Genomic DNA, 20823 nt, shown 5'->3' with positions numbered 1-20823 from the left:
CATTGTAAGGTGATATGTTCATTATCATGCAAATGTCTTTTTTTAATGTGCTACAATTTCCCAGCAAGTGTTTTGTGAAGCAATGTCTGACTCATTGTTAAAGAGAAATTTAGTTATACTGGACTCCACCATGAATGAGTCATTTCACAATATCGACTCTACAGTGTTCAGAGGTCAGTCTTGCTTTAAAGAGTTATATTTCCTCCCTTCAAACAAAATACGACAGGAGGTCAATTTAGTCATTGAAGAAGTACACTTTAATTTTCACATTTTTCCTCCGAAGAAAATGAATCGATGAATAAACCAATAGTAGTTGACTAACAAAACAATATGACATCATAATATACTTTTGGACTGGCACTTGATGCATTTAAAAATGTTACTGCTTCAAACTTTCATTAACACTTTGTATTGATAAATTCCAGCTGGAAAACCCACAAAGCCATGAGACCCATTCACTGCAGCTCCTTCTTCATCACATGACAACGCAGACACACTTTAAATGTGAATGGCAAGGACATGGCCCTGAAATGAATTCAGAGGGTGTTTTCTCCACTTCTTGGAGTCCCTTTCATCAGCAGTATAAGAAAAGGTCACACAAGAGGGAAAGATACACATCTGAAAAAGAAGAAAGACATTTCAATTTACATACTATCAATTAAACAGTTGATAATGTTTATTTTTATCCTCACTAAATATTCCGTTGTCTTGTACACAACAGACTAATTATTTCAATATGTACCCCCAAATTTACAACTTCTGTTCGGTGGAATTGCATCGAGCAACAATGAAAGATATACTCAAAAACAAAAAAAGTCATGTTTGAGGAATGAGAGCATAGCTTTGGAGGTGAAGTGTCACTGGGTTGATGGTAAGAGAGCAATGCAAGTTGTGTTTATAGTTTAGCCTGACAACAAAGACTGGGTGTGTGACTTACGTTTTCTGTCACTTCCATCAGGTGACGCCTTCAGGGTCTCTGTAAACACAAAAGTTGAAATCAGTGAGCATGCGAGCTGTTCCTGAGGACCGCATTTAATTGCAGCAGGTGATCTGACTTACAAATTGCAGTATTTCTGGAAGAAAACATTTAAAATCTTCGCTATTTAAACTAAAAAAGTCACAGATGAGGAAATGTAATTCAGTACAGAGATTCTGTCAACAAAGCATGGGCCGGATCTCTCTATTGTTAGGCAAATAAATTAAGCTACTGCAATAAAAAAAATAAAAAAAGTTTTGAATGTTGCTTCAGATTCTTCATAAATGAGTGGGTTACGTTATCAGAACATTTTGAGAAAGCCCCAACGAGTTAGTGACTGAATGTCAAAAATGCTGCTACGTGCTTGCCTGCACATGCATATGCGTGTGTGTGTAAGTATGAATCTGTGTTTTTGTGTGTGTGTGAGTTTTCAGGGCAGGGGGATGGGTGGAGTGGAGAGCTATGGTAATCTGCTGGATTCACACAGGCCTTTACTCCACCCTGCCCAGGGCTACGCCACTAATCACCAGGTCAAGGGGGCTGACGCTGGTAGATAGTTCAGTTCGCAGGGGGGGGGACTTGTGTCCATTGTGTTGCTGTGATGTCACAATATGCAATATCATTTTGTTTTAATGAAAGAAGGCTCATAAGAGTGGATTAAGTTAGTATGTGTGAAAATGATTGATTCATTCAAGAATCAGGAACTTTTTGCAAAGGATTTTAAAGTATATTATCTAACATAACAACAAAACACACAGGAATTGTTCCTAAATTAAGATTTATTTTTTTTTAAACATACATGAATGATAAATACAATAGAAAATGAGTATCAATAAAGAGTGCTGTTAACATAAATCCCTGGCCAGTGAATCTCTTTATGAGGAGACCACCCATGAAAACAGTTTCTTTCTTGATACCAAGACTCTTTATTCACTGAAGATTGCCAGCAGATGTGTGTGTGTGTGTGTGTGTGTGTGTGTGTGTGTGTGTGTGTGTGTGTGTGTGTGTGTGTGTGTGTGTGTGTGTGTGTGTGTGTGTGTGTGTGTGTGTGTGTGTGTGTGTGTGTGTGTGTGCGTGTGTGTGTGTGTGTGTGTGTGTTTGTAAACCTGTATTAATCCACTAATGTTTTTTATAACATATGGGAAATAATTTACAATTATTGAAACTTTGTGTGTGTGTGTGTGTGTGTGTGTGTGTGTGTGTGTGTGTGTGTGTGTGTGTGTGTGTGTGTGTGTGTGTGTGTGTTTACACTCCAGGGTAGTCTGCTGCAGCCACCTTGAACACACTCTCAGTGGGCTAGAATTAGTTTTGGCATGTCAGCAATACACAGCAGGCAGACACACTTCTGCCAGGAGGTAACTACATATATGTGCTTGAGAAAGAAGCTGTGAGCTTACAGGAGGAAGAAAAAAAATAGGTAAACTAATGACAAGAACTTTCTTTTAAATAAATATATACATGTATAAAGTGATAAATAAAGCATTTATTGTGTGTTCAATTTTACACGCATTCATAATTTATTTTTTTATTTTTTTAAAGGGGAACAAAGCAAGAGGACTAAGTACAGTAGTAGAAGGTGAATAAACGACAAGCTTGCAAGTGAAGAGCAGTCCAGCAGTGTGAGTGTAATCCCTCCCCGGACCAGCGCGAGCTGCGGGAGCCGAGCGAGCCCGTGCTGCTAAATGCTCCAGACTCAGAGGGACGATGGTGGAGGGCTGGTAAAGATGGCGGCTCTCTCCGAGGATGGGAGCTACGGATTAAATTGTGGCCAGCAGAGCGCCGACAGAGTCACCGTATTACACGTCAAATTGACCGAAACGGCGGTGAGAGCGATAGAGAGCCACCAGAAGTGTAAGGTGAGTGAAAACGGGTGTTCATTTGCGGCGAAAATCCGCCGGGGCTGACAACGGCGGCTCTCTGCCGGGACTGCCACGCAAAGCTAACTCCGCCGAGTTAGCAAAGATGTTGACAGAGACACTTTCTGCTTGATTTTAACCCGTTCATCGATTCCTCCCGGATATTCAATCGATATGTGAAGCTGTACGGGCGTATTGAGCTTATTTCTGTCCAGGTTTCGTGGAGTGACATGTTTAATTTAAGGTTTAAAAGCGGTTTGATGAAGTTGGTCGTTATGCTACACGATAGCTGGGTGAACCCTCCGTGCTGTGCTGGCTAAACAAGTCCTCTCTTTTTTCCCCCTGCTAAACGACCATTAACTACCAAATTAGGAAAGTTGTACGATCACGTCGACTAAAACCGAACTTGTGTCCCCACGGTGGAGCTTAACTCGTCTTTGATTTTAAGCTCGTTGGGGTTGTATTGAAGTCGGCAGCAGCTGGGTGGAAACGTCCATGTTAATCACGTCTAATGTAACTTTGAGTACTGGTCGGCGGAGTTCAACGCCGATCAGGTTACCATATGGGTACAAGTTTTAACCAGCAGGGAAAACCTCTCATAACAACCTGGCAGACCTCTCACAGACAGACTCACCCTCTCACCGCAATTGCACCTAATTAGGAAGTGTTACAGTCCACACATTCAAGCAAAAAAAAAAAAAAAAAAATGTGAGCATATGAGGAAGGGCCTCATATCGCCACTAAATATTGTATATATAAATTTAACATGTTGGTAATTACCAGCATTAAAGGGTGAGCCAGAAGTTACAAGTGAAAGTAATCTGACAGTAGAAAATCTATATTTCCAGTGTCACTTGATGTGCTCATCATGTTCATGTGCTTTTTGTGCCACTTGAACAATTGTATTGTATTTCATCCACAGTGTGACGCTGTCAGCATTAGAGCAGCTTTTGTAACTGTGTTTGCAACACGGCGCCGCATACCTGCACAGATCAAATATAACTTGTTAATCTTGAACTGTACAAATGAAGTAATCCGGTAGCCGTGAACATAGGTGGACTAATCTGGACGAACCTCTGGAGTCTTGAGTTGCAGAGGCCTCGAGCCAGCCTACCTGACCTTAACGCTGCCAACAACAACTCCCATTGCATAACACCCGGCCTGGGCCTAGGTCTCCTCTCTGGGCTGATGCACTATGGCTTAGCATGGGGCTGTAGCGTTCAGAGGTCTCTGCGATGGCTTTTTATGGCACACGCACTACATACAAACCTGCCCTGCTTGTGATACTTTGGCATGAGATTGTCTGAATGAACCATGTTAGAAATATGGAAATAAAGCAAAAAAAAAAAAAGACTATTTGAGTTTCTGACAACTGGCAGATGGCATTATCACTAAGTTAAAGGAATTCTTTTGTGACAGCCCATGGTACAACCTTATTGGATGTGGTAATGTTAGTCAGTTCACTGTACTGAACGGCAGCCTGCCATCTCTTGCTGACTGAGCAGCCAAAACTGCCCGCTTTTTGTTTCTCTCCCCCTCTCTCAGTAAAGTGTGTCGTAGTTGAGCCAGTTATCAAACTATAGGAGCTGGCCTTCTGTAGCAATGTGAAATGTGATCCAAGCTGTGTCTGTGTAAGCCTTGGCTTCATCAACCATATTGTATTTCTTTTGCTCCGATAAAAGTATTTATTGCTGATGCACTAGTTAACAGGACTGATCTGGTGACCAATGCAGGGAAACTTTTGCTCGTAAAATGCGCATTCCTCTCAAACCAGTCGATGCAACATTTTGAAAGTCCAGCCAACTGGTTCTACTGTGTGCTTTAGCTCTGCAAAGAAGCTGAGAATCCTGTTCCTTCATATCCCAGCCTCCTCCATACTGCTTCGGACCAGCCACTGCATATTTGTGGCTGACAGCGCCATCTCAAGTAGCCACCAATGTAAACTTGTCTAAAACAAAGACGCTTCAGAAATAGTCAAACTATCTGCTGTGTTTCAGCCTTCCTCCGCCACTGGTGCACAGCTAAAGGTCAACTTTGTTTTGCCTCCCACTTAAAAAGCAGGTATTGCTGATTTACGTTCATCATGAGGCCGGAGTTGTGATACTGAACTGAGCGTCAGCTGACCATCTTAACTGGTGTTATTGCTATCTGCTAATCAATGTAAAACTAAATGGTTTATTGTTTTAACTTGATCATTTATGGGTTTAAAACTCAGACATTTTTCCTCTGCATGCAAATTCATTTACCAGTTTTATATTGGACCAAGCAATCCAGCCGGTCAATTGCAATGCAGAAATCAGTAATTCATTTAAGTATGAAATAAGTTGCTGCCCATAAATGTAAAATCGTATAATAACCCAGCATTTTAAACAGATTTACAGAGGTATGCGTTTGAAATTAGTTGTTCAAGCTCCTCGGTTTTCTTGTCTGTGTTTGGGAATACATGCTACAGTCTTATTGTCCCGTCACACAGACATACGAGTACAAATAAGATCTCTTTCAGCTGTCCGCTGTAGTTTTACCACCAAGTTTTAGAGCAACTTTTAACAGAATAAGGCAAGTATGTCTGCTGTTGGTGTTTGTCTGTGTTACTTGTGAGGCATGCCTGTGTTTGAGGGCCTGAAGGCTTTTGCGGTGTCTAGAATCAGTTGTTGTTCTTCCACAAACGTCAGTCAGATAGTGCAGTGTGCTTTCAAGGCTCCAAAGCAAAATGTTTGTATGATTTTGGAGCTGGATCATTTTGTCTGTTACTGTTGAAAGTTGCCTACAGTAAGTTAGTTGATCTAAAAATGTGTTGTTTCCCTTTTTGTCTTTAGAATGTATCTTCTCTGCGGCCAACAATACAATTCAAAGGACTCCAAGGGGTAAGTGTTTTAAGTTATAGATTGAAATTTATATCTGGTGAAGTCCCAGAGTTCACGAGAGGGAAAAACGTCCTTTCTGTGTGGCCTTTGCATGTTCTCTGGCCACTCCAGTAGTTTCCTCCTAGTCCAAAGATGTAAACGTGTCTCTTACTGTATGCTATGTGATGGACTGGCGTTCTGGACAAGGTGTACCTTGGCTTCACCCATACTCCACTGGGATGGGCTCCAGCTCAGCATGGTACAGAAATTAACCTGGTGGCCTGTATAAGGTGTTCCTTAGTTTTTGCACCGTGTTAACTAGGGGAGACTTTGCCCCTATAACCCTAATCTGACACATGACATCTGTCTGTGGAAATCGCCTGTCGTCTATCATATGGAAGACCGACGTACAATGTTCCCTCACCTTTTGAGACATTATAAGAAGCGTTGTGTTGGTTAGTTAAATGTTATTTCAGAAACATAATCTTTACCAATGATTTTCAGCTTCATGATTTTTGAAGGCAAAATTAATTCAGGAGAAGTAAAAACTGTTAAGCTCATACAACGCTTTCCATTGACAAACAAGACAACGATTGTGTAAAGTTGTGTACTCCGTGAAAGCTTTCAAACACCAGCTGAATGATATTTAGGATATTCTCTTTCATGGATTAAATGTAGAAATCTGTATCCTGTGTTCCACAAAGAACAAAGGAATGGTGTCCATTGAAAATGTTCTTCACACTAACTGCTGCTGAATTGGAAAACCAGACATTTGAAATTGTATTTCCAGGTTTATTTGTGCTCTTTGCTGCGTATGGTTTGTTTAACATAATCTTTGTTTGTTTTGATTTGCAGTACATTAAAATTCCCAAGACTGACTCCAACTCAGATCCTTTTCACAATTTTGATTTCTACCTGTCTAATGTGGGCAAAGACAACCCTCAGGGAAGCTTTGAGTGCATCCATCAGTATGTGTCCAGGTAATGATAATCACTGGTCAGCTGAATCAACGGTTGCTGTCTTACCACACTTTGCTGGAAGGTAATCCCTCCCTCCCTCACATTTCTCTCTCTCACTCCCTCTTTGTCTTCCAGCTCAGGGGCCTCACACCTGGCATTGTTGGCCACAGTACAGGACAAAGTCACAGTGTGTGCCACGAACGACTCCTACCAGGTGACCCGGGAACGTATGACCCAGGCCGTCGAGGACACACGCGAACGTGGGACCAAAGTCATCAAACCTGGCGGCCAGTACAGAGGTAAGGCCTTCGCTACAGCCCCGCTTATCTGCAGCTGCTGCGGTCAGGCGGAAGGTTAGATCCCTGCACACCACCGGGGGCTTTACATCCTATCAACACCTCTCCTCTCTTTTCAAACTCTGCCCCTTTTGAGAGGCTGAATAGGTGAAAGCTGACAGTCGAGCTCTATTCAAAGCCATTATTGGGACTGACTAAGCCATTTTGCCATCTCAGTTTTTCCAGATTAGGAGTCAGACTGATGCGGCAAAAAGTGGCAGATGAAGCAGTTTATCTGTTATTGCAACTGGCCAAAATATCCAGATTTGAAGTATAATAGTAGTAGTTTTTTGGTGGGGGTTTTCCACTAAAAGTCCAGATGTTGATGCGTCTCTCCCACATGATCAATATTGGCATTTTTAGACCAGTTTAATGTCTATTTAAACTCTTGGGGTTTCACATAACCTGAACAAAGCAAACCTGTAATCTTACATAATCTAGTTTATCACTTCCCTGTCTCTCCCTGGCCTCATTCATTGTCTTATCCAACTTAGCACAGGTAGGGCAAGGGATTTGCAACAAAATAAACTGCTGTTGTAATGTTCCAGTTACAAAACAAACACGGACCCACAGCACAGACACACTTATCACAAACGGCAGGCACAGCTCGGGACGGGAATGGCAAGCTGACACATTGCTGAGGCTTAATGACAATGTTATCCTGCTCTTTTTAGTGTCAGGTCAAGATAAAATGGCAAAAAGGATTTTTTAAAAATATATATATATATATATATATATATAATTGAGGAAACCCAGCTTGTAAAGAGAGATTAGCATCAGTCAGTTAGGGCTTAGCTCCTGTCAGTAACTTTCTTTTTAAAACCAAATTTGGAAGTAATTTTCATTCTATGGAAGTTAAAAGAAAAAGATCGAGATGAGTTTTTAATTGTTTTCTTTGCATTTCTGTCATCCTTCTAAACTTAAACGGCACCTTTTTTAAAGGAAGCTTTTATGAATAAAGGAAAAAACATTATTGTCAAAGTTTAGACTTGGCCATCCTTATTTGGGTTGGGTGCTACACGGCGACCAAGTTGGAACAGTGATTGTTTCTTTTTGATTATTACTGTTGTCATAGATTTTATATGCCACTGCATCGTAATCCACAGCAGAGCTTATTTCCTTTTCCTGCTGGTATTTGTCACATTATTGCAATCAATAAACTTTTATTTAGCCAAAACTATGCAGTGGCTGCTGGTCGGCTGTCGGGCAACACACACCTGGAAATGTCAGTGCGAAGAACCAGGTTACAAACTTTGCTGAACTGAAACATGGTGTGACCACAGAAGGCTTGAAAGACAGTGCGGTGAATGCAGGTTTATTATGCCAAAGCTCGGCGGTAAAACCAGTTCTGTTTGAATGCTGTCGTTGCAGCAGGAAGACGGCGTTGTCATTTATCTTGGACGTCAATTGAACAAATGACAAGCAGTGTTTTTTTAATTATCCGGTATGCTTCTGTCATGAATCACCCAGCTTAGTTGTTCATGGAGGACACTGTGAAATGTGAGTGTGATGCAGTTTGGATGTTTTAAACTTTGAACAAGTTATTTAGTATCGTTCACGTCTTTGCATGCGAAGATATCTCTACGATGCCACTGGCAGTTCAAATCCTTTTTTCTTTTTTTTTTTGAACTTTGAAATGTTAATGACTATAAATGAAAGTTAGTTTATGAATTGAAAACCTCTTCAAGCCTGTGCCTCAGTAATATTTGCATACACCGGCTCGGATTGAAACCACGAAACGAGAGAAGCTGTTGAGAACTGGGAGTGGGTCAGGAGGCGTCAGCAGCTGGTTTGGAGTGAGAACCATATTTACTGCTTTGAAAGAGGCCTTTTTGATGCTTGTTTGCAAGTATAGTCTGTAACTGGTATTTTTAAATGAACATTGTAATGAATGTCATTCAGAAAGCAGAGGCATTTAATTCTATAAATGACTGTACTCCTGACATGTACAGAATTGTGGTTGTATGAGGGAACTTGATTGCAGAAGCTTGATGCCTGCAAGAACTAGTCAACGGTGTGAGCGCTCACTCTGCTTCTAGCCTGTTTATAAATATTTTTTAAAGGAAGAGTGGGGGGGGGGGGTTCCCTTTCTCTAACCTTAATCTTTTAAAGAGCTTTAGAATTTCATAATAACCATGAAGAGGTGCCTTGGAAAAGACGGGTGCCCTGGTCAAGCACATGGTTCGGCATTTTTCGGAGCATTCTCTCATGTTGAAACGGCCTTATGTGATCGTAAAGTGACTTGTTTAGGTTACCGGTGTCCTTTTGTCAGCTTCACGATGTTCTGTTGAGACCTGCTTGCTATAAATAAGGAACATTCTGGCTGTGTGAAATTCCGACTTGGTTCTTAAATTTAAGATTGATTGAACATGCCTGGTTGGTTTCTTCTTTATATTTTTGCTTTGATTTTTAAAAAGAATTCGGTATAGAGCCTTTTTTGAATATGGTGATGGTGAAAGTTGATATCTTTTCCAAGTTTACCGTCTTCAGACATCAAATTATTTTACAGGAATGTCTCGTGTCCATTTTCCATTAATGTTATACCGCTGAAACGCCACTGAATTCTCTCACGTTTGACAAACTTGTTTACTCTCCTCTTATAAATAAGTGTATTCGATAGCAGACAAAAGTTAATATCACTGCTTTTATGTTTGTTGCATTTTTATGAGAGTGTGGTACGTGTTTTCTCTCCTGATGTTAAAAAGACAAAAAAAAACACAGTTTCTGCTCACACTATAGTTTCAACTCATCCTGACTGGAATTGGAGAGTTGAAGATATAAAGCAGTACAGGGTGTTCTTCTAATTGTGTGATTATAAATAATACTTTAATGAGATAATTGAAAGTAGTCATAATTCACATGCGTAACAATGTCTTGACCTGAAACCTTTTCCTTCACCATCCCTTTGTAGGAAAACAAGTGCATATTCGTAAGCCTGCACTATCGACTCCAGAAGTGGTCCCAGAGCGCAAACGGTCCACGCCTATTAACCCAGCCAACACTATTCGTAAGTGCCTTACCAACAACCCCGTGTCCCAGCGGTCGTTCCGGGACCGCATCATCCATCTTCTGGCGCTGAGATCCTACAAGAAGCTGGAAGTGCTCGCTCGCTTGCAACGGGACGGCATCAACCAGAAGGATCGTAACTCACTGGGGAGCACCCTGCAACAGGTACGCTGTGTGTTTGTTTTTTTTAAAGCCATTCGTTCAAACAAACGTTGAGATGATTGCTATTGTGAAAATAATTGCCTTGTCCTCTGTAATGTACATTTAGATATTTGTTTAAATCCATGAATAAGCTTTACTCTTTTTCCCCAGCGTGGTTTATGTGAATTGAGTCTCTCATTCACAAGAACCGAATCACCGAGTCCTTCTTAAATTTACATGGACAGGTGTTTTATCAGTGCAGGAAGTGCAAAGTTTCTGTATGTGTTGTATCGTTTTCATGTTGCCCTACTTTGACTTTAAAATTCTGGTTAAATGTGTCTGTGCAAAACAGGTGGCGAACCTCAATCCCAAAGACAACACATACTCACTGAAGGACTTTATATACCGTGAGGTCCAGCGAGACTGGCCAGGCTACTCTGAGGATGACAAGACCCAGGTTGACCGGATCCTGACTCGGTACAGATAAAAAAAAAAAGTGTTGTGCTTTAATTTTCTTGCTTTCTGGAGTCGTGCTTTATTTAGTATCAGCATGAAAAAAGAACAGAAATACTGAGATAGTCAAGGCCACTCAAGCTAGAAACAAACCGTGGCTATTGTGGCCTTATGGCACGTGCCTCAACCAGCCAGCCAACACATGCTTCTAATCAGGCTTTTTAAATTACTCTCTGAGCTTAAGCGCATACTTACTGCAACACATGTTTTGTTTTTTTTGTGGCATTTGATATGAATACTCCAGCAAAGAGTTACTTAAAAGACTATGATTCACGCATGCTTCTTGTCTAACATCACTATTTTCTCCACTGTAGCAAATTAGGTCTTCCTACTGAGACAATCTCAAGCAGTCCTCCCAAAGATGGTGTCCCCACGTCCCCCCAGGTAGTACAAAAAATGCATGGAAATAGCTGCACATCTATTCAAGCAGTGCAATGCCGTTTCTGAATTTCGGATGTGTTCTTGCAGAAGCGCCAGCCAGACTTCGACTTCATCGATCCCCTGGCTCCCAAGAAAGCCCGCATCTCCCACCTCAGCAATCGAGGGCCGGCCACATCTTCATCTTCCTCCGACCGCCGCGAGGATGAGGGCAGCCCCAACCGAAAACGCTCGTCCCTGCCCTCCAATGTCACCTCGGGCCCTCCAGCCCCTCTTCCCATCTCCTCCCATCCCCCCGCACCCTCTCACCAGCAGCCCAGCCCAGCCTCCCACTCTAACTCCCCCAGTACCCCGGAGGGCTGCGGCACCCAGGACCTCCCCATGGACCAGAGTTCCTCCTGCAGAGACCCTCCACCCAGCCCCTTTTCCTCCAATAAGACCCTGCAGGATCACTATCAACAACCTGAGCCCAGGCCAGACGCGCCTCCCAGCCCTCCTCCCCCCCGCACTTCACTCACAGTTACCTCCACCGTCGTCACCAGCCAACCCGTGTCTGGCACCACCAACAAAAAGTCTAGAAAGAAATCCAAGAAGCACAAAGAGAAAGATCGCGAGAGGGAGAAAGGGAAACGAAAAGAGAAGTCCAATGATAGTCTTCCCAGTGTAGCGGAGCAGCCTGAGGCGAGCCGTCGAGCCAAAAAGAAACGCAGCGCTGAGGAAGTAAAAGAAGACCTCAATGTATTTTCTCACAAAGATCAAGGTATTGGTGATTTGATTGTCTTCATTGTTGACCCATGTGTTTCAACTCTTCATTAGTCGATAAGCTTTTTCTGCTTTTATGATATAAAATAGGTACGGCCACTTCCAGAAATATTGTTGAAAGTGTTGAATAAAAAAAAAAAAAAAGAAAAGACGCAGCAAGGCTTCAGTTGTGCAGCAACACACGTCCAAACGTGGTATACAGCTCTTAAGAGTAAACATCCTGTAAACCACGTCAAGCCATTAGATAGCAGTAATGTTGCACAAACAACTGGATATTTACACAGGAAGTGGCAGAGACACACCGGCTTAAAAAAAAAAAAAAATGCGGGGGGGGAAATGGTTAAGAGTCAATTTCTACAGACACAGAAATAAACAAACTGCTTTGTAGAGGCAGACATGCTGACCTGTTCTAATGGGGGAAAGTACAAGGGCACATCAGTTCAACAGTGATTTATGTATCATGGTCCTTTCCCCGAGCATGCCGGCTGTTGGTCACGTTCCATCGGGACGTAGGTCTTTAACAAGAGTTCATTGAATACATGCTTTTCTTCATTTTGAGCATGAAAAAGCAGATCATGGCTGAGTTTACTTCACACAAGTCAGTGTTGTTTGTCTCTTGTTTCTCGTGTCTGTGGTTGATGTGAGCGGACGCTACATACATAGCAAATTAGACACAGGCGTTTATGAGCTCGTTACGACCATTTCCTTAAACCAACATAACGAGGACGGTTCGCTGTGCAAAACCTGTCGCTTCTCTAATGGAGTTGAGTGCTGTATGATATGTGGGATATTTCCGTGCTGCGTGGTTCGATTGTGTGTGTCTCTTTGGTGTGTGCGTTTGTTTGCGTGAACAGGAAGAGAAACGCCAAAGTTATAAACAAAGCTTTATGTGACCGTATTCAGCAGTCTGTCCCACATTGACCCCCTCCCAGGGTGAAAACCATAGGATGCGAAGCTCAAATCAGGACAAATCTGACCTCATTTCTACCAAAAGCAAATGGTCTAAAAACACACAGTGGCAAGCAACATTGTCAAGTTCTTTAAAGTCTTCTGCCCCCTTTTGGCCAAACTCGGCATGTATTGATGTCTTTAAACAGTATTGTTTAGTGGTTTTATAAGGGGGAAAGACTGGATGTTAAATGTCAACTCAAAATCTCAAATGAATTCAAATATGGATTTGAAATGCTTTTCTTTTTTGTTTATAGTCAAACTTGTACTTACTGTCAGTATGAACCAAATATTTGAGGAAGGAACCATTTTAACCACAATGGAGTCACATGTTGGCTTGTTTTGTGTTTACAATTCATTGGAACACAGTTTTATCTTTATTACACAGAATTCACCCGGACATCTAAGCTCATTATTTACCCTTTGTAAGAATCTTCATTTGGAGTTCATTTGTACATGTTTTGTAGACTTGCCAGTCGTTAATTGCTTTGAAAGCTAATTGAACTGTACCTGATCACTGAGCAGGCCGTCGTCTTATACCTGAAAAGTTTTGGATTATTAATGCGCTGCTGTCGTTCACATGCTTTGATCTCACCCCTCAGACTCTGCAGTCGAAGAAAAGCCAGTCCAGTCCACTGAATTCTCATCCAATATTGACATCCCTGACTATGTAGGGTAAGTTACCTTCATGTGCCTTTAAGGTTCATTTTCACACACTGTGGCCTTCACGTTTCAGCTCTCAGCTTTTCTCAAATCTAGTGAAAACACATATTTTGAAGGATATAGAAATGGAGAGAGTGAGAAAACTAGTACGTGTGAAATGTGGAAGTAAATACGGATCAATTTCACCCGTTCCTTCAAGGACTCTTCGCTGCTGCACAAGAATAGAATCTTCTCCACCAGCCCAGGCTGGCTTTAAAATCTGCATCAGGGATGTTGAGCGCTGTGGAGACTTTCAGATTAATAACCGTTCTGGTTATTTCTTGGTCAATCATTCCACCTTCCATCCTTTTCCGTAAACATTTTTGAGGACCTCGGTGCAACCTCCTTTGACTTCTCAATCTTCTTACGTTGCACTCAGTGACTCAGCAACTTGGCCGGTTAGAAGTCAACATGATCATAACTCCTCGTGTCGCTGATTAATTTGATCTTCTTTGCTCTGCATTGCTTCGTTTTATCCGCAGGTTACCCGATTATCGGGAAAACTCTTACTTCTTTGTGGTATACAAACTGTCCGATTGTTTATTGACATTTAACAGACGAGATGAAGAAGAGCCCATGTCTCTTGTTTTCCTTCGACCTCAGAACACAAGACGACCTCACTTTTCTGACCCATTTCTTGGAGAGAGAGAGAGAGAAAAAACAAAACCCTATTGTGTTGGATCCAAACACTTAATGGTAAAATATTAGTCCAATTTGATTGACTTGTTCTCTCCTGCACTTCCAGTAAATACACACCGCTGGTGTCCACTGACCAGCGGCAGACCTACAAGAATGACTTCAATGCCGAGTACGATGAGTACCGCCTGCTGCACGCCCATATAGAGAGGATCACCCGCCGCTTCTCCCAGCTGGACACCCAGTGTCGGAAGCTGCCTCCCGGCACCAAAGAGCACCAGGTCATATTGAAATCTAATATTGATGCAATGATAGTATGCAGTCTTTTTTCTGTCTTTCTCTCTCTCTTTTTTTTTTCTTATTTTCTATAGTGCTGGTAATTTATTATCTTGGTCAAAGAATTTGGTCAAACACCGAGGTATCGCCTCCGTTCTTAACAGGAAGTCACAAACAGGACTAACATTAATATAATTCCAAAGGGTTTATTCAAATAACCAACTAATCTTTTCTTAACATTGGAAAGTAAAAAAAAAAAAAAAGATTCTACTAAAATCTGTTTTTGTTGTATTAAAACGACTTTGTCAAATCCTGATATGTGATTACTTACAAAGCTCCTACTTACATCGTCTGTTAATGTTGTGCCTTCGCTGTTTTCTTACAAATTAAGCTTTACAAAGTGTTTTATCTTGAGTGAACGTTATTGACCCTGTTTTAAAGGTTCTGGTACAAAATGATCTATTTAGTCATGAAAGTCGCTTCTAACTGAAAATAAGCCTTAAGACTTAATTCTCAGGATCAGTGGGAGGAAATATTGTTTCAATTAATGATCATTAAATGTAAATGATGTTGGTTTCACTGTTTTGAGAAAAAGCAACTTTTCTATAGTTTCATCTTTCTGCTGTTTTACCTCTAATGTTTGTTTCAGCGTAATGAATGATGCAGTTTATTCTAATTCACAGCTGCCTCATTGTTCATGGGCTGCCATTGAACGTAGTCCCACACAGAAGGGAACGCTTGTTTACAATCAACAATAATTAATTGTGTTGTCAAAGTTCCACATCTGTCCTCAGAGATCTGCAACACAGATGTCAGAATAGTGACAAATATATGAATATAATTTTTGCACCTGGATTTTTGTGCAGTTAAATGTAGGCGATGCATTATTGTTGTGCACCAACACACCATATGTGGCTTGTAACATTTTTAAAGGATATATTGTGACTTTTTTTTTTTTTTGCAGAAGGTGCAAGAAGAAGTCTTGAAGGAGTACAAAAAGATGAAAGAGGTGAGTACTTTTGTTTTGCTGACTCCTTCATATGAGATTCATGTTAAGAGCTTCTGTGGCCTGTGAAAAAGCCTTAAACCTCAAATCGGCAGTGAAAACAGTGCAAAGGTGCATTTCCAACATTATGTCTGAGTTTTACAACCTAAATAAGCACAAAGTGCCGTGTGCAAAAGATTTGTAAACTCATTTGAAGCACCAGGATCTACCAGCTAATAAAGTATAAATTACACTAGTCACAACTAGTTTAGTTATTTGGCTTTGGTAAAAGTTATAGTGCGTTTTAGGTTCCTCCTGAAATTCCACTCAAAAGTGAAGTTGCTGTCACTTTCAGGAACCCCGTGTTCCTCTCAAGAACTGATTGATGCTGTGGAGTTTGTGCAAATCGGAGCGAGGCTATTAAAACAGTCGTGGGGAGAAAGGCTTCAATACATACCATGAGATAAAACTAAAAAGAAGGGATTCTGCAACATTAGAGGAAGTCCAGCAACAAAGTTTAAACAGGATTTCATTGCACCACAACCAGCCACTTCCTCCGAGTCGTACCTGTGGCTGAGAAACGGGACATCTGGACGAGTGGCTTTGAAAACAAGTGGTGTGGAGATGGAAACACTCGCGCTGTGCCTTTCGCCTGTTGCCTGGGAAGTTAAGTGAGGATAATGGGACAAACGGACCGCCCTAAAGATCAACACGTTGCAAATCTGCAGTTAGTGAGGAAAGGTAAACGGGGATAAAGGTTTGTACATAGTCGGCAAGAACAGAGATTTTCATCCAAGGACTGTGAGAAAAGAGCAACGTGAGGTTTGAGGGTTCTTGCCGTTTGTTTTCCGCACGTCGTCTGGTCATTGAGACGGAGGGCTGGAGATGGTGTAGAAAACCAAGTGTGCCCATTAAGTTATCTTGGTTTCTCTTCAGCAGTGGGGTTTCTCGTGATGTGCGAGTCGTCCTGGTCAGGATTAAATGTCTGCCACTTCAAGAAAAGAAATGTCTCTTCAATTCTTCCATCCAAAGCAAATAGAAGTATTTTAAAGTTCTTTAGGAAAATAAACTGGAGCAAATGTAAATGCGGGTAATTAATTATAGTTTTCCTGCAAAGACTAATGCAGAATGTTGAGGGAAGGTCAAGGTATTGCCGTGTGCTTACTTTGTGAAGAACACGTGGTTGTGTTGAAGGAGTCGAATCTGAAAACGAGAGGTTCATCTTCTGATTCTGCTCTCCGCCTCCGTGGTGCTTCTTCAGTCATTTTCTGACATCTGAAGCCTGTTTGTTTGTGTGTCGTTTCCTTCGTTCCTAATTACAGCACAGTCCAAACTACCACAAGGAGAAGCTGCGCTGTGAATACCTGCACAACAAGCTGGCCCACATCAAGAGGCTCATCGCCGACTTTGACCAGCGCAGAGCCGGCGCCTGGTGCTGAGAGAGAGCAGCGCCCGGTGGCCACAACTGATCAGTATTGAGAACGGATTGTCACACAGGGAGGGGGGTGTCAAACTCGCTCTTATTTATTAACACCCCTTCTGTTCCTGCCTCCACAACAAAACCCTCCCTCCTCGTCCTCCTTCCCCTTTCCCCATCATCCTTCTTCATTCCTTCCTTCTTTTCTGATGTTTGATTCCACAGGCTCTGTCGCTGTCGTAGCCTGAAACCTTTAAAAAAAAAAAAAAGAAAAAAATCTTACTTAGACTTTAACCCATCATTTGCTTTCTCACTGTGTTTATTTTTTTTTTTCTTCTCTTAATTAGCTCCTGTGGAATTTGATACCACTGGACAAGTGGAAGGGGGCAGTCTGCATGTGTGAAGGGGTTTGCAGATTATCTTTAAGTCTTGTAGCCTTTTTTTTTGAAGGACTTTCAGAATAAAGGAAAAAAAAAAAAGCATTTTTTTTGGAGCATCAGAGAAAATATTAACATTTATTTAAGAAGAAAAAAAAGAAAGAGGGAGATCTATTTATTTTAAGACTCAGCGCAAAATGATAGTCAACAGATGATATATTGTTTAATTTCTCAATGCAAAAAAAGAAGAAAAAAAATACCGTTAGCCTTATGCGTTTTGACTTTGTGAAGCCATCTTGCACGCACGATCTATACAAGATCCATTCTGGCGAGTCTCTCCGGCGGCCCGAGTTCCTCCCTTTTCTCACTGACCTGTGCTGGAAGAAAAAGCCGAGTTTGAGGCTGAAATGGGAGGAAACGAGGCTGGATGGAGAATCTACAGTACGTGTGCATGGCTTCTATATTTAGTTGTAATGACCACACTTGAGTGGTGAGGTTGGGGTAATTGAAGGAGTATGATCCCCTATCAGTAGGGGGCAGTATTCCACACACCGGGGCAGTGATTCATGTTCACGGTGTGTTATGGGTGCCTTAAGGTGTTTACATTCGGAAAAAAACAAACAAAATAAAACTATACAAAGGCTATACAAAGGAACTACAACTGCCTGGAAACAGGTGTGTGTGTGTGTGTATGCATGTGTGTACGTGTGTAGAAAAGAAAAGGGTGTCGTCTGGAAGGAGTGTTACAAACTGTATGATTGTTCATCACGTGGCGTGTCTGAGTGTGTGATGTGAGAAATATGAAAAACAAACGACAAAAAAAAAAAAAGCTGCTATAGTGTTTGACCAGCCAGAACTTTCAGGATCAACCTGGCCGGAGTAACGATACCTGATCCTAATCGAAGAAATGCAGAAGATCCCTTATTTTTCCGAACTTCTTCCTCTCCGGACTGCGAAAAGGAGCGCAGCCACCTCTTTATCATGAGGCAAACAGTGTTTCTGTTTTTGAGATCAAGCAAGCACTTTTCATCCACCGGAGGACTCGTCTGTATCAAGATGAATTTATTTGATTCTCAGTTTGACTTTTATTAAGAGGGGTGAAAAAAATTTTTTTTCTTTCTTTTTTTCCCTCCCCAACACATACAGATTTAGTGTCATGGATGGATGAATGGCTTCTCTAAAATTCTGTATTTCAACAAGGGAAATATTGTTTACAAGCTTGTGTTGGACTGTTTGCCAAAAGAAAAAAAAAAAAAATGAAATGCCTTTCTGGTTCTGCTTCCACCGAATAAAATTTCTGCTTTGGGGTCTTGAAGAAGAGATTGATCCTGTTGGTTGAACTTTACCTTTTTATAGTGATCAGTCTCTTCTCAGGGGTCAAATCAAAAAGTGTGTTTATGAGAAAAAAATAATAATATAAAAAAAAAAAAAGGCACAAGCTTTTCCCCAACTATGGAGATTTAAGTAAATACTGTGCAGTTATTGTGATTGTGACGTTGTGTCAAGCAGTCGGTCTCTGCAGTAGACCGGCTGTGGTTGATCGACGGTCAAAATCCATTTAGCATCATTCAAAACTTTTATTTGTTGTATCTGGACTTACTCTGGACAGAAAATCAGCACTTGTATCTTTAAGGAGTCACGAGAGCGGACACTTGTCCTCAGAGCTGTGGGCTACAGGGTCAGTGTTTTAGTTTATCCCCCCTCCCCTTTCCCTTTAACATTTATCATTTGAGTTACAACGGGCCACTCTAACAAACTGAAAGCTATTTACATGTGTGGTTTTGTGTCCTCCTCTCAGCCTTCCAAAGATTTCTCTCCCTTGTCACATTCGAGTTTGGTCGGAACAATGTGGATTAGCGTCATGTGACTTAAATCTGTGTGGTGGGAGGAAGCAAGGGGGGGCTTTGATCAAGAGTCTTAATGAGAAAGTATGGAACCCCCACCCCCCGGCCCAAGCTGTGTTTGAATAGGAGAAACCACAAGACATCAAGTGAAGTTTGAGTGTATTCTGATCCTGCCCAACTGAAAATGTACGAGACATTTCAATAAAAAACAAACGTAGCTTTATTTGGGTGATGTGTCTGCCTCTTATTGTTTTACATCCAGTTTCCTTTTGAGAGTTTAGTATGGCTTTGGGTTTCACACTTTATAAAAACTATATATTTTTTTTTTTTCTTACACCCGATCATGTGAAATGCTGAGGCAGCAGGTGATCAGAATCAAGGTAATGGCAACAAGACCTGGTGTCCTGAGTAGCTCTTGTGAATGAATACATTTTATCAACCGTCGTCTCAAAGTTATTTGTTCTGCTGCTGCTGCGGAGTATCATACATGTTAAAACACACACTTTGACTGGATTTCCATTGAAATCATTGTTGGTTTGGCCTTGCTGCACTGCCACTAAAGTAAATGAACTCGAGGTGGGTGACTGGCTGTCCATCACAGGATGAAGTCTAAGAGACAACTACACACTGTGTCTCTGAGTCAACTTAGAATGGCCAGCTAACCTCAAACAAGTTCAGTCTGCACACGAAGATCCCCAATTGGACTCCCATCTGGTTATTCCCATGACGACTATCCGCCACTTCACCAAGCAACCCACTTGTAATTCAGTCGCTTGTAAAATTCCAAAACATTCACACATTGAGCACATTGACAAACAGTAACTTCCAGAGTTTCCTGCACAAAGACTCGTCTGGTCCCAGGAGTTTGTCACATGCCCGGAGGCCTTCCCAGCATCACACAGGGAAAGGTTTGACCAGACGGCTGCATACATCATGCGCCTGCAGGCACCATGCTGTCTGCGCCTCTGGCTTTGGGGAGCTGGCGTACACGACTAAATGGGTGGCTCAAGTATTCGTGACTCTAAAAAAAGCTTATTTTGGGATGTGGTTGTTTAGGTGACTACAACCCAGAAACTCCAGTGACAGCTAAAATAACCCAACAAGCAAAAATGTCCCATTTCAATTGGAGTTGATAACTGAGAATTAAAACTGACAAAGACCTCCGTGCTTTGCAGAGTTCACGTTCTCTACCATAATTTAATAGAACGATTCACTGCATCGGTAAAGGTTTCTAATCCTAGAAGTCAAGTCAACACTCTTTCTCAATTTTTATCAGCTTTCTAGCTCATTTAAACATATTTTGATGTAATTAAAGGTTATTGGTAGTTGAACCCAAACAAAGTATGAACTGGTCATTCTTATGCAGCTGTGACCACAGGGCTTTCTACCAAAGCTTATTTTATCATTTTTATCATTTTAATTTGTCTCCATAACAGTAACACACTCGGGGTCACAGGGTGCTGAAAACAGATTCCATCCATCTTTATTACCACTTGAATGTGCAGACATACAGGCTGGTGAAGCAAGTCCCTGTGGACTTCCCGAATATTCCCTCCTATCTCCTTTCCTATCTATTTCTCCTTTACCCCAGATGTGTTTAAGTGGCGGCCATGATAAGGAACGTTCGAATTCTCTATGAACAGGGTTCCCCAATTCCGGGCCTCGAGGGCCAGTGTCCAGTATGTTTTAGCTCTCCCAGCTTCGACACACCTCAATCGGATGTTGACGTCATTGTGAAGCTTGTAAAAAGGCCCAGTAACGAGGCCCTTGTTGCATTCAGGTGTGTTGCAACCTACATTGGTATCAATCTCGAATGATACCAGTGCAATAAGATTGGTACTTAATTACAGTTGACTTAATTACTGTTCT

At 41.6% G+C, this 20823-nt stretch overlaps 1 protein-coding gene across 1 annotated transcript; it reads left to right on the top strand.

Moving 5' to 3' along the window:
* The first annotated feature begins 2331 nt into the window (after positions 1-2331).
* Positions 2332-19166, top strand: ell2 (elongation factor for RNA polymerase II 2). Its single transcript, XM_080495165.1, has 13 exons — positions 2332-2393; positions 2516-2832; positions 5649-5696; positions 6531-6655; positions 6770-6933; positions 9881-10140; positions 10469-10593; positions 10944-11013; positions 11098-11767; positions 13320-13392; positions 14165-14336; positions 15296-15340; positions 16639-19166. Exons 2-13 carry the CDS (start codon positions 2659-2661, stop codon positions 16753-16755), a joined length of 2043 nt encoding a protein of 680 aa, XP_080351291.1. The 5' UTR covers positions 2332-2393; positions 2516-2658; the 3' UTR covers positions 16756-19166.
* Positions 19167-20823: the final 1657 nt, after the last annotated feature.

This window comes from Blennius ocellaris, assembly GCF_963422515.1.
Source record: "Blennius ocellaris genome assembly, chromosome: 4".
NCBI classification, from domain to species: Eukaryota; Metazoa; Chordata; class Actinopteri; order Blenniiformes; family Blenniidae; genus Blennius; species Blennius ocellaris.
Note: the sequence above shows the minus strand (reverse complement) of the source record. Positions and strands in the feature narration are given on the sequence as shown.